The sequence below is a fragment of the Amborella trichopoda genome, chromosome 6, assembly GCF_054954075.1.
Source record: "Amborella trichopoda isolate Santa Cruz 75 chromosome 6, AtrichopodaSantaCruz75HAP2 v2.0, whole genome shotgun sequence".
NCBI classification, from domain to species: Eukaryota; Viridiplantae; Streptophyta; class Magnoliopsida; order Amborellales; family Amborellaceae; genus Amborella; species Amborella trichopoda.
Window position 1 is genome coordinate 16,803,452 of NC_142341.1, and position 13,776 is coordinate 16,817,227.

Genomic DNA, 13,776 nt, shown 5'->3' on the forward strand with positions numbered 1-13,776 from the left:
GACTAGTTCTCCTTGTGAACCCAGTAGAGGAAATAGGGGAAGAAAAGGAATAAGAAGAAGAAAGAAAGAAAATGAACAAAAAAATCAAGGATTGAGTAAAACCAAACGAAGGAAAAAGTAGAAGCTGAAGTAAAGCAAAAATTGGAAGATGGTGATGAAGAAGAAAAGCAAGAAATTAAGCAGCATACAGCAGACTCCTCAGCTGTATGCATTTGAGGATCACATGCAGCGCTCCATTTAGCGATTTTTGTCTGAGATGAAATTCAGGGTCCACTTCATCTCCACTTTTCAAATATTCTAAGAGAATTTTCTTATTCTTCATGAACAAGATTTAACCATATCCCTTTCAACTGAAATCTGTGGGGAACTTTAAATTTCTCCTTGTGTGCTCTATGAAATGCAAAAACATCGGATATCTCTAAAATGTATGTATCACTTTATAAACATGATCCTGAATTTTGATCGCATTCGAAATATTATCAAAGTCTCTGTCTCAGGAAGCTGACATTTTTCAGCCTATTTTCTCAATTTCTTTTTCATCTAAGCTAAGTTTTCTTTAGTAACCTTAGGTCATAATGCTCATATATGTCATAGGGTATTCTTATTGTCTTATTGTATATTGTTCGAAGGTAAACTAGGCTATTCCCCTCGTCAGGTGTATTTTAGTCCTTCATTCTGTGTTGTATAAACAAGTTGTTGTACACTGCTAGAGTTATTACTGAGATCATTTTCTTTCAGCTCTCTAGAATTGTAGAGTGATCAATTTTCTCCAAATTAATGAGATGATTTTCTTTCCAGCTCTCCAGTATCTTGAGGAGACCTATCTTCTTCTCCAAGTCAACAATATCCACTATAGATGTTAGGAATTACAAGAAAGAAAAACTAGGTGGCATGAAGAAACATCTAACCACTAATTGCCAAAAACTGGAGCATGTTATTAATTAAAGTTGGAATGAAAAAGGAAACAAATCCTCCATATCATTCATAGAATATTATGCTGCTGACACAAGTAAAAGAGGACACAAAGAAAGTCCTCAAGTTGCTCAGGATTTCTTATAGGAGTTGATTGGTCAAAACCAACAAGTTAGGGCATCCTAGAATAAGCCGTGCATTCTTCAAAGTAATTACACATTTACTCTATCATTCATGCTAAGAAATCTGTTTCCAATTTCACGACTTGGATTTCTGTTTCTGGAGTTTCCAATCATATGTCAGGGGTAATATCATCTTTTCTCAAATGACATTCCAAAATCTCATAAAATGCCAAAATCTCATTAGTTGATTGCTTTTTTCTTTTTTTCTTGGATGAATAGTTGATGGTCATCTTGCCACAGTTGTAGGTAAAAGAAATGTTCTGATATATCATTCCGTTAATTTGTTGGAATATTCATGTTTCAATGCTAAATGAAAACCAAACTATATGTTAGACACTAAAGTAGCTGTTAGAACATTGCTTTCATATGAAAGTTATGCCAGGTTCTTAGTTCTCAATTTTCCTAAAAAAAATTATGGAAATGACCCTTTTATAAGAGCTTATCTCAAAGACAGTGAGATAGTAAAAATACCCCACTTGAGCCAAATGTGAAGAACTGTTAGACATCATGTTCTCTCACACTTGTCACCGATATTTTCTGGATGGACCTTGTGGAAATAAAAGAGAAGATATCAAGCACATTATCCATGTTGACAGTTAGTTCTTGACAACCAGAAACCACTTATGGGTTTAGCACAAGGGGTTCTTAAACATGCCCAAACACCCACATATCATTACAGAAGTCATCATGTAACACCTTAGTCATCAATGGAGCTCAGCTTATTCTCATTCAAATTGGTTTGGTTGTCCGAACCCTTGAAGATCCACAACTTTACATATTCCTTGACTCATCATTCACTTCTGGTAAGTGTAAAAGCATTGCATACTGGTTGTATACTGGTTGTGACAATCTTGACATAGGACATAGAAGAGTGCTACTTTCTAAAATTTCTAGCAAACCAAAGAAAAATAGCATATCTTAAAAGAAAAAATTGTTCATGTAACAAGATGGTGCTCCAGAAACAGTTCAAATGGAAGAAAAGTCAGCAAATTAGAATTTGCCTAGGGTCATTTCTAGGACTTTACACTGCCCATGCAATCTCCCCGAACCAATGGCACACCTTCTAGAATGCAAGTAACCTTCCACTTGGTTTTCAAAATCTTGCAGTGAGGCATTATAGGTTGCCTGGCCTTCTTGCCCTGTAGATTTCTAATGGGAAGAACAGTCACTGCCTTACCCAACCCTCATACGCATGCATTCTCTTATCTCTTTTTCTCTGACTAAAACCCTCTGGGAAAAAGCCATCTCTCTCTGTTTTGAGTGAAGAAAACAATCATGGAGTTACATGTTGCACATGCCCTACCTCTCTCTTGGAATCTCTCAACAGGTAGCTTTGAACAAACCCTAGGCCACTCTCACCCTCATGCACCTCCCTGTTTTACTCTCTTTCTTCTCACTCACCCCCTTGCCCTAAATGGTTGTCTACCTCTATCTTTTGACGTCAGATTCTGTGGGCCAGCCCCAAGGCCCTCTACAGGATGCCCTAGAGAGAGATGAATATGAATAACTTGTATTAAATATGTATAGGTTCGCCTATTTATAGAGCAGTTTAGGAGTAAAGTGGATATAAAGGGAACTTGTCATCCAATTCTAATAGGAGATAAATGGTATGAGAGGGCTAATCTTAATCATTCATCCTTTGCCCATCTCTATCATGATTCAGGGGTCGTTAATGAATCATTACCTCTACAAGGATTCCTAGTTCTTATACTATTCCAAATTTATGATAAGTTTCAGCAAAGTTTTATATTAGCTGCCTACCTAATACAACCCAACACCTTTACTCGGGTATGGGACGGGTTAAGAGAAAGTTTAAGGTCCTCACCCTTCTTAGACCTACTCTTCCAATTTTATTCGGAATGAAATAGAATCTTCCTAACTTCCATCCTTCTAATTGGATTTCATTAGGAACTCCAATTAGATTTTTAATTCCCTCTAAAATTCCTAATATTTTTTAACCACCAAAAGATATTCCAAAATATTTTCTTTCCACCAAGGATTTCTTGGCATCTAGAAACACTAGACACCACATAGAGCCCCACACAACCCTAGGACACATAGAGCACCCCCTTTGACCTTTTGATTGCCACGTGGAACCCATGGCTACTGAGGGATCACATTGGTCAAACGTTCAAAGCCGTGTGACCCACATGGACAATAAACCATAGTTATGGGGATTGGGAGATGGAGTGGAATCAAGATCATGGCACCGTGATAAGCTAGAAGCTCCCTATGGTTGGGATCGTTTTTCGCACACCATAAATTTTAGGGATCTCAATCCCAATATGTGGGGAGCTGGATCACAAGCTTTTCAGGATAGCAAGGTAAATTCTACATGTTCAAGACCCATCTGGTAAAAGCATCTCTTTCCTCTTTGAAAAATACATAGAACATGATTTTGTAACATAATTTTTTTTTTATTGGATATACATTTAAGACTTATTTCTTTATAAAAGATTAATATAACATGATTGGGATTTATATCGGCGGCTCCCTAAGGGATTGTTGGGATCATGTTCTTGCAATATGGGAGCGAGACCCACCGAAGGTCTACCTCCAGGAGCGTGAGATCATGGGGATGCCACCAATCGGGTGATCCCAATAAATATGCAAAAAATTGTGTTTCACAGTGAGTGAACCATATACCAATGTATAATATGCTCCATACTAGTTCCCATGCAACAAATAATAATACCAAGTATACCCTTAATTTGAAACAAATATTTTAATCCAAAAAGATCCTTTGATCAAATAAAAAATTCACTAGACAATATTCAAGTGGCTAAATATAGAAAATAAGAACATTTTAGTTTCCTAAAAAAGACCTTTGGAAAACCTCAAGAAAACAACTGGATGAGCATGTTAGCACAGAAACCAAATCCTTTTATAAGGTGCTCCATGATTACCCTAAGACCACTTCTAGACCTCAAACCATCCCAATAGACTCATGACCCACATGTCTCCCATGCATCGGGCTCATGATTGACCTATCGTGGCTAGTCGGCATAAAAGTGCACGGGTCTGAAAAGAGCCACAGATTTCAGGAGCTCTCCACAAGACAAGTTTAGGAATGCACCGACCAAAAATAATTAAAACGAGAGTTCCCAAGTTTCCTCCTTGTTCAAGGAAGTGCTCTGAGGCACATGCATGCTAACTGTCACACAGATCCAACTGAACACTACGATCACATAGATCCAAGACATGTGTAGGATTTCCATTGTCAAGGTTTATGAGCACATTTCCACACAAGCCCCTAATCATCCTACATCACAGAAGCCTCTTACATGTCCTAGCCAACCAAAACAAATCCACCCTGGCTGCAGCCGACCATGACAGGTACCGTTGACCCTCTTCGAAAATGCACATCATGGGAAAAAACAAAACCAGACCAGCAGGAGGGTTCACGCATCTAGCCAAGGCCCAGTTGCATGGCAAGGAGTGTATCATGCAGCCCACTACGTCCCCGCTCCCAATTCGTGGCCTGTTCTAGACATTCCCTCACAAACTGAGAGTAATCTACAAACATAAAGTATGAGGACAAATGGGAAAACGAAACAGAGCTTTGATCAAAGACCAAGTGTATAGGTTTTTAAAGGCCACAAACCCCAAAATTGGTGGAATATTCAACACAAAAACAAAGACAAGGTTATGATAACAACATATGGTGGGATTGTTTGGCTTTGAAATCGAAGTCAAGACGTTGACGTACTCATACACACTCCAACTTTCTGGGGAGATATAACAAGAACCATCCAGATTGCTCGTAATCTTATATTTCATGAACAAATATAGCATGTGGAGGTTAACTAGTAGTTTATGGGGCTGATGTTGACACTTGAGACAAGTCATCAATTATGTACATGTTTCTTGGGAAACATTATCTCTTCTGGATAGTCCTCATCCAAGTTGAGTGTCATATGTGGTCTTTACATATTCACATGCACATGTGCATGGGAAGCATTGTAATTCGTTCTTTCTTGTAAGGGTGGTTGCTAGTTAATATCTCTATAATGAGAGAATTCTCATCATCTCATATTATAAAAAAGATAATTTTACGCAATCCTAGATATTACAAGATTAATATATAAATACCACAAGTAGAAAGTGATATACTAAACAAGGAATCCGGCGAGAGAACCTAAAGGATATGCTAGATGCAAGAACCAAAGAGTAGCTTCTCATTACTAAAAACAGTTAGCAAACTCACGGAGTATAAGATGACAGTATCATCCTTATATTTATGATGAATTAAAACAAACAAATGACATGTATATCAAAAGTCAAAAGAAACCACAAAAATATGTCATATTTTCTTTAATAGTTGATGATGCAAGAATGAAAGGTGGAAAATTGGATCCACCCTTTTCCTGAACATTATACAAGTAAAATTAGCAATAATGTAGAAAGCACAGGGCTGTAAATTAAGCCACGAGAAGAAGAAAACTTTCCTCTTTCACAAATTAAAATTTATTCCAATAGCATATGCCTCCCAAAACACATCCAACCTTTTATAAGCCTATGAAACCCTAATTTAACTTGAGATCTAAGTAAACATTTATGACTCTAAAATACCCCTAAAACAATACTTAAAATTCCAAACAATACCCATGTGAATAATAATGCATGAACAATATCATGAATAATACTTCTGAATAGTAAATAAAAATATATAAAAAACCCTATAATCCCAAAAAAACTTAAAATCCTAAAACTAAAATCAAAATATACAACATTTAAAATTGAATAGAAATTAAAAATAAGTATAATTTTACCCTCCATCATTCTCCCCTGATTGGAGAAAACTCACGCTCGAGTTTGAAATGTGCTAAGATGAATTCAGTATCAAAACTGCATTCTTCAACGTTCTTCTTCTTTATTGGCTCAAATACTATTTGTGGTCAAAATAATTCTCAAGATTCGGATCCTAATATATCTTGAGGAATAGATGCAAATTAATCAAATTCAGCTGAATACCTCCTATTGACAATTGTGTAGGAAACTTCAAACCCATTTTTCTATACTTTAGAAGCTTTCTCGACATCTATCTCATTAGTCTCTGAAACCAGAGCCACAATTTGAAGATTCTCAATCGACCATGCTTCCAGTGCACTACTTTGATTCCAATGCCCTAAATCTCTTAAATGTTCCACCACTCTGATATCCTAAAGATCTTCATCTTTTTCTTCAACTAAGTCCCATGATCCATTATGTTGAACATGAGGGTCCAACGTGGAGCACGTGCATAGAACGGGTGGTTGAAAGCAGCTTCATCACTTAACTCCAATTCTGCGTCGGACTCTGATTCGCACCATTCTCCATAAACATTCTCACAATTTGGATCTATCCTCGTAGATTCCTTTTTATTTAAGGCACGTTGTTGCTGGCCCCGCTTTTGCAGCAATAGCTCTATAACCCTCTCCGTCAAGTTGTTGATTTCCTAGTGAAGTTGAATCAGATTGGCACCCCTACGGCTAAGACCTCCACGCCAAGCCATCGCAATATCTAACCATCCTCGATCCATGCTCTGATACGACTTAATGCAAGAAGGAAAGGTGGGAAATTGAATTCATTCTTGTCTTTAATTTTAAACAAGTAAAAGAGACAATAATGGAGAAAGAACATGGTTGTAAATCAAGACAATAGAAGAAAACTCCATTATTTCATAAAATAAAATTATTCGAATAACATATGCCTCCCAAAATATGACATCCAACATTTTATAAGCCTATGAAACCCTAATTTAACTTGAGATCCAAGTAAATATATAAAACTCTAAAATTGTAAAATAATATTAAAATTCTAAAAATACCCATGTGAACAATAACTAAGAACAATACCACGAATAGTAATGTGAATACTAAATAAAGGAAACCCTAGAATCCCCAAAAAACATAAAATCCTAAAAATAAATCCTAAAACTAAAATCAAAATATATATCATTTAAAATTGGAAAAAGTTTATATAAGGTTACAACCTTAAAATGCCTCAAAAATCTATCGGACAAGGTTGTTTTAATGATGAAAAACCCTCTAATTGATCATCTCCACATCGAGATGCACGAATATAAACAAAAAAAAGATTTTGAGTCCTCAAAATAGTGCATATTCATTTTCAAGATTTTCATACATTTATAGATCTACTTAATTTTAAGCATTTTTTGAGTTTAAAATTTTATAATTAGAGATGAAAATAGATTTTAAGATAATCCTAAGAATTTTTTACACCAAAATTACATCTTATGATAAAATTTGGAGCTACGCTTTAATTGGATTGTTTAAAGTTGCAACCTTATAGAAACCACACCCTTTAAAATTGAATAGAAATAAAAAATAAGTATAATTTTGCTCTTCATCATTCTCCCTGGTTGGAGAAAACTCGTCCTCGAGTCTTAAAATGTGCTAAGATGAATTCAACATCAAAATTGCATTCTTCAACATCTTCCTCTGTGTTAGCTCAAATACTATTGTGGTAAAAATAATTTCTCAAGGATCTTGATATATATATTGAGGAATCGATGCAAATTTATCAAATTCAGCTATTCAGCTCCCAATGAAAATCATGTAGGAAAATTTAATCCCAATTTTGTATACTTTAGAGGCTTTCTCGACATCTTATCTCATTACTCTCTGAAACCACGGCCACAATTTGAAGATTCTGAGTCGACCATGCTTCTACTGCACTACTCTTTTACCAATGCCATAAATCTCTGAAATGTTCCACCTCTTAGATATCCTTAAGATCTTCATCTTTTTCTTCATTAAAGACAGGTTCACTTATGAAAATCTTGATAATCATCATTGATTGGATTTCTTACAAGATCTTGTTCATCATCTAAGTATGTATCGAAAATTGACGGTAAATCTCAATCCACAACCTGCTGATTTTCAATAAGATCTACGCCAAAATCAACCTCATTCTCCTTTAAATCATGTAGATTAACTAAATCCCATGATCTATTATCCTGAGCATGCGGCTCCTAACGCGGAGCACGTGCTTAGAACAGTTGGTTGAAGGCAGCTTCATCATTTAGCTCCAGTTTAGAGTCGGACTCTGATTCGCGTCATTCTCCATAAAAACTCTCATAATTGGATCTATCCCTAGAAATTCCTTTGTGACCCTCTCATGCCGTTCTCCATAAAAACTCTCACAATTTGGACTCTGGCCCCACTTCTGCAGCGATAGCTCTGTAACCCTCTCCTTCAAGTTGTTGATTTCCTTGTGAAGTTGAATCAGATTGGCATCCCTACGGCAAAGACCTCCATGACAAGCCATCGCCATCTCCAACCGTCGTCGAACTATGCTCTGATACGACTTGATGCAGGAAGGAAAAGTAGGAAATTGAATCCACCTTTTTCTTAAACCTTAAACAAGTAAAATCAACACTAATGGAAAAAGAATGTGGCTGTAAATTAAGCCAATAGAAGAAAACATTATTTTGTCATAAAATAAGACTTATTCCAATATCATATGCCTCCCAAAATGTGCCATCCAGCCTTTTATAAGCCTATGAAACATTAATTTAACTTGAGATCCAAGTAAATATTTAAAACTCTAAAATAGCTCTAAAACAATACTAAAATTTCAAAAACACCTTTGTGAACAGTAATACATGAACAGTAACACGTGGAAAGTAACGGTGAAAAGTACCATGAATACTACTTGTGAATAGCAAAGAAAGAAAATATAAGAAAACCCTAGAGCCCAAAAAAAAAACATAAAATCCTAAAAATAAATTCTAAAACTAAAATCAAAATATAAATCCCTCATAATTGAATAGAAATTAAAAATAAGTATAATTTTGCGCTCCATTAGTTGAGAAATAAGTGTTGTATTATTGGTAGTACAGGTCCCTATTTAACAAATAATGAAAGCTTTTCACCCGGAATCCCCAAAATGGTCTTTCCACCAAGTTTTTGGGTTTCTCACACCTCCCCTCTCAAAGAAGCTCCTGTTATGTGCCTCATAGCTAATGTTGTACCCTATCCTAACAATTAGGGTTCCTCTTTTTTGTCATTCGGCAAACTCAATATCCAGTTAAAATGTCTATAAAGTCACAACAGCTAACATTCCTATAACTATCAAAGGGCAATTGGAATTTAGGTATTGCCTTCTAATATAAATAAGCAAAATTAGAAAAGAACAGAACAAATTGTTTGTAACTAAAGATATATCTATGATATGTTATATGGCACAAGGTTGCATGTGTGATCTTAACGGCACTTTATAAATCCCTTTCATTATCAAAATGGACCCTTTGTTGAGTTGCATTTATGAATCGCAAACCGGAACTTTCAAGTTATAAGAATTTGTACAAACAATTGACCAGGCATGAAGTTTACAATCTAATCAAACATGTAGACAGAGTAAATATTACTGATAGAAATATTAACACTTAAACCATCTGATTTTAGTTTCACTCTGCACAGAAAGCGTGAAATAGGAAGTAGATAGTTTTGAGAAAAATCGCCATAGTAGTGAAAAGATTATAAAACTATCTGCAAGCTGCCACTAAGTTTTAAATGCTTAAAGTAGAGGCCCACATCTATGGATCTTGTCCTAGAATATTCTTCAAACCTGAGGAATTATAAACTTTATTCACATATAAACAAATGTCTCCAACAAGTTTCTCTGACCCTTCCATTATGACATATAACTCTCAGATATTTCATCCTTTTATACAAACTGAAGTATCACATGTTCCAAAAGATGAAACCCAAGTTAACATTTTCAAATACCACCATCCCTAACAGCACGAACCTTTCCTTCTTTAATGCAACACCAAAGAAAATAGGGATCATCTCGATACTATATAAATACGAAACTGTGAATTTTGTTTCAAGTTTCATAAACTTCAAATTGCAAGTGAATAGGATCTTCTGAAAGAAACGTATCAATGAAATCAGGAACAAAGTGGGCAAGAGAGATAATGACAACAAACCCTGGTCAGCAACTAGCCATCGGCATGAATTGTCTGCAAAAAGTGCAATTTTTTCATCTGGGAAAATTCCAGCAACTCTCAATCCTTCAGCAAAGTTCAAAATTTCTTGCTCCAGCTGCCACTCAGACACAGTAAATCATTTTCAGATGTGTTCATCAAAAGACAAGAATAAATAAGTTATAATATTCTTATTTGGTGGGGAACCATTTTAAGATACCCACTAATGCAGAATACATCTTAAAACATCTAGTTTTGAACTTTAATAAAGCTCCAAGGAGTGAAAACCAATGAATATGTTTATTACTTTTGTTAACCTAGAAAAAATAGATGTTTTCATTGTCAACATCCAAAAGTTACATTTCACTCAAACGTGGAAAATGCTTCTTTTCTCCATAAGATTAGACTATATAGAAATATTTTGGAAGACAAGAAGAGGGTTATGCAAAAGGGTGAAGGAATTTTAAGCTCAAATAAGTAATACACAAAAATGTAAATTAAGCTTCCAACACCGGTAATTCCAAGTTGCAAATGCTAAACCCTTTGAATGAGCTTCAAATGCCAGAGTTTGGTAACTTTTGAGTGAAAAAGGAGATGGCACAATACTTAACTTCGACGGTCAGCCATCTCTTTACCACTTGTGGAGAAGCCAATCTTCACAAAGTCATCGAAGAGGAAGCCAACTTGGTTATGCAAGCAGGTAAATGAAAGGCTATGTTCTTTGGTGTGCATAAGCAAGATATAAAATAAGAATTTGCCTCTCTTGTGTGGGAAAATCTTAAGCAAGACGAAATTGAATTTGGGGCTTGCTGCGCAAAATGGAGCTTTCCTTTGTCACAAATAATGTAAATAAAACATATTGGTTGGTTTAACTCTAGCATGCTCACAGATGTTAATTCGACTAAAGATTTGTTAATCATGGTCCACTAACAACTCAAACTTTCAACCAACCTAGCTTTGGAAAGTAGAGACGCACAACGACCATAAGGACATGGGACACCAGAGGGACATAGGTATGAAGAGAATAGAGAAATGAAGAAAGGGAATTAAGGGAAGGGAAAATTATAGTGTACAGGGGACACTCGATAACTTAAATTGAGGATCAAGACATTATTAGTTCTACTTCATAAAAGTTTTCTAGATATAGTGAAATAGCTACTAGAACCTTTAAGGACAACCCCACATATATGTTTGTGATTTGACAACTTTGACTAAATGTTATGAGCAATGTTTAATATAGTGCCAGATATGTTTTCAAATTCGCTTTGGAGGCCTCCGCATTTTGGCACAAAAACAGAAGCATTTTGGCACAAAAACAGAAGCACTTCGGCCAATTTGGGGAAGTCTTCATATATATTGTAAAATATAAAAATAATAAATTTTCAAATAACAAAGATAATATTATAACAAATTATTAAAGGAAAATTGTCACTTTAGTGAAAACATTTTGTAAACTTCTAAAAAAGTCAAACAAATTCTCCTAGGCAATTTTATTTTTTAAGTTCAGTTATTGTCCTTTAATTCATTCAGAGAGAGAGAGAGAGAGATTGTATTCCACCCCCTATGGCCATATGCACAATCCTCCCTCTTTCATTATGCTTGCTCCTCTCCTTTCATGATCCTCTCACTGAAAGTATTTATAAGAACACATGTGGCCAGTTAAATAGTACACATGGCATGTCACATTATGATACAAGTCAAAGGTATTTTAAATAATTCAGGTGATATTTTGATAATATCAATATTTTAAATAAGTCAGGTGATACCTCTCTCTCATTAAGAGAGAGATAGAGATGGATAAAGAGAGAAAGAGATTGTCTTCCTCTGTCCCGCCATATGCAAGATCTTCCCTCTCCCTCATGCATACCCCTGTTGGGTTTTTGTGGCCTTTAAAGGCCTTATGGGAGCTTGTATAAGCATTGTATATAGTGAAACATAAACTCAATGGGAGTGTGGTCCTCGTGTGGACCATACTAGGCAAATGTGATTTACCTATACTCGACATGCTAAGCCAGTCGAGTTGGAAATACCCAAGGTACCTGGGCATAGAGATAAAACCGATAAGGGTTTAATGGGTTAGCCCTTGATGAGTCAGAGTATGCTCGGATGAGAGCCAGGGACTGTGTGACCATTGTGTGTGATGAATAGCCTTTAAAGATAGGGCTAAAACTTCATTGTTGCATCATCACATGGCATGTACATAGATAGTCCTATTGAGATAGCGATCCACAATTGAGGGCGAAGCGTGTACATGTGCGAGAGATTATCCCTACGCACCATAAAGTTGTGGCTGTATCATGGTCTGGGGGACCATGATTTTGTCTCAAGGGGAAAACCTGAAATGCACAGACTGGGACTGTGTCCCCTAGCCTATTGGCTAACTTTGGCGGTCCAATCATGAATCCTGCAATGGGCTGTGGGTCATGAGAACTGCTGTGTCAATTTGAGAAAGCTAGTGTGGATCGTGGTCCACAGTTGAATGTGAGTGCTCCAATGCATTGATAAATTCTTAGACCTAGATGAATCCGATTCCCATCAAAATTAATTAGTTTTCATTAATTTTATGTTATATGATTTTTAAAATGTTTATTTGAATTTTTGTGATTCTCTTGATATTTTATTTTTATCATTTTGATTTATTGGATTGTGGTCCACAGTTAAATGTGGAGTGCTCCAATGCATTGATAAATACCTAGACTGATCCGATGCCCATCAAAATTAATTAGTTTTAATTAATTTTATGTTATATGATTTTTAAAACGTTTATTTGAGTTTTTGTGATTCTCTTGATATTTTATTTTTATCATTTTGATTTATAAAATAAGAGAATCGATTTTCAATGTTTTAAATAATCAAAGGCAAATAAAAGCTTATTTCTAATAATCATTTTAATTCATAAATATTTGAGAGGTTCCATGGGGGCCCACCAAGTCCACCATTGTAATGTGTGTGGGGCCCACATAAGGGCCCCATGGGTGGCATACCCCACTTAGTCGTGGTACTTTCTTATTTTATAATCTTGTGAATCAAGGCAATCAATTAAACTGAAAATTTATGGAATGTTTTGTAGAGATTTTGATTGAAACAAGAATGAAATGTCTTGTATATCAAGATTGCTTGATTGAAAAAATAAGGAACAAATATTTATTAAATAAGGAGTAATATTTTTTTTCTTTAAATATTTAATGGGAATACGTTTAAGAAATGAAGGATAAGGTTCTAGTACCTTCCTTTGAATCTTGATGGTGGATCAAAGGAATGGATGGCTCAAGTCTCTCACCCCACAAGTCTTCTTAGATTGACACTCAAGATTTGATCTCACTAAAGGTGGTAAATCCTAAGGTATAAAAAACCTATAAATAGGGACTCTCCCTTTTACCAAATCTCTACACCTCTTGTCTCTTCTTTCTCTAAGAGTTTTCTCTCTCTCTCTCTCTCTCTCTCTCTCTCTCTCTCTAAGATCTCAAAAAGGGGCACGCCCCAATCTTTCTATCTTTCTCTCCTTAATTGGTAAAAAGGGCATGCCCCAACCTAGCTTCTTTTTATATCTCTCCTATGTGGGTTCCAAAAGAGGCGCACCCAAGCTAGGTTGTCGCTATCTTTTTGTGAGTAGCAAAGAGAAGTATCCCCTAGCTAGTAGATCTCTCCCTCTCTCTTTGATTTCTAAGCAGTGTTCAAAAAAGCGGACCGCCCAGCTTGGGCGCATTGCCCAAGCCTGGGCGGTACGCAACCCTCCTAAGGCCTGCA

General features: G+C 35.9%; 1 protein-coding gene across 3 annotated transcripts in view; it reads right to left on the minus strand.

Annotated features, from left to right (window-relative positions):
• LOC18425966 (long-chain-fatty-acid--[acyl-carrier-protein] ligase AEE15, chloroplastic) overlaps positions 1-13,776 on the minus strand; it is a 70,812-nt gene that overhangs the window by 41,504 nt on the left and 15,532 nt on the right. For all 3 annotated transcript variants that reach the window (XM_011622046.3, XM_020662253.2, XM_088869842.1), the window contains one exon: positions 10,033-10,147. In XM_011622046.3, coding sequence (XP_011620348.2) covers positions 10,033-10,147 — 115 coding nt within the window. The remainder of the gene's footprint in view (positions 1-10,032; positions 10,148-13,776) is intronic.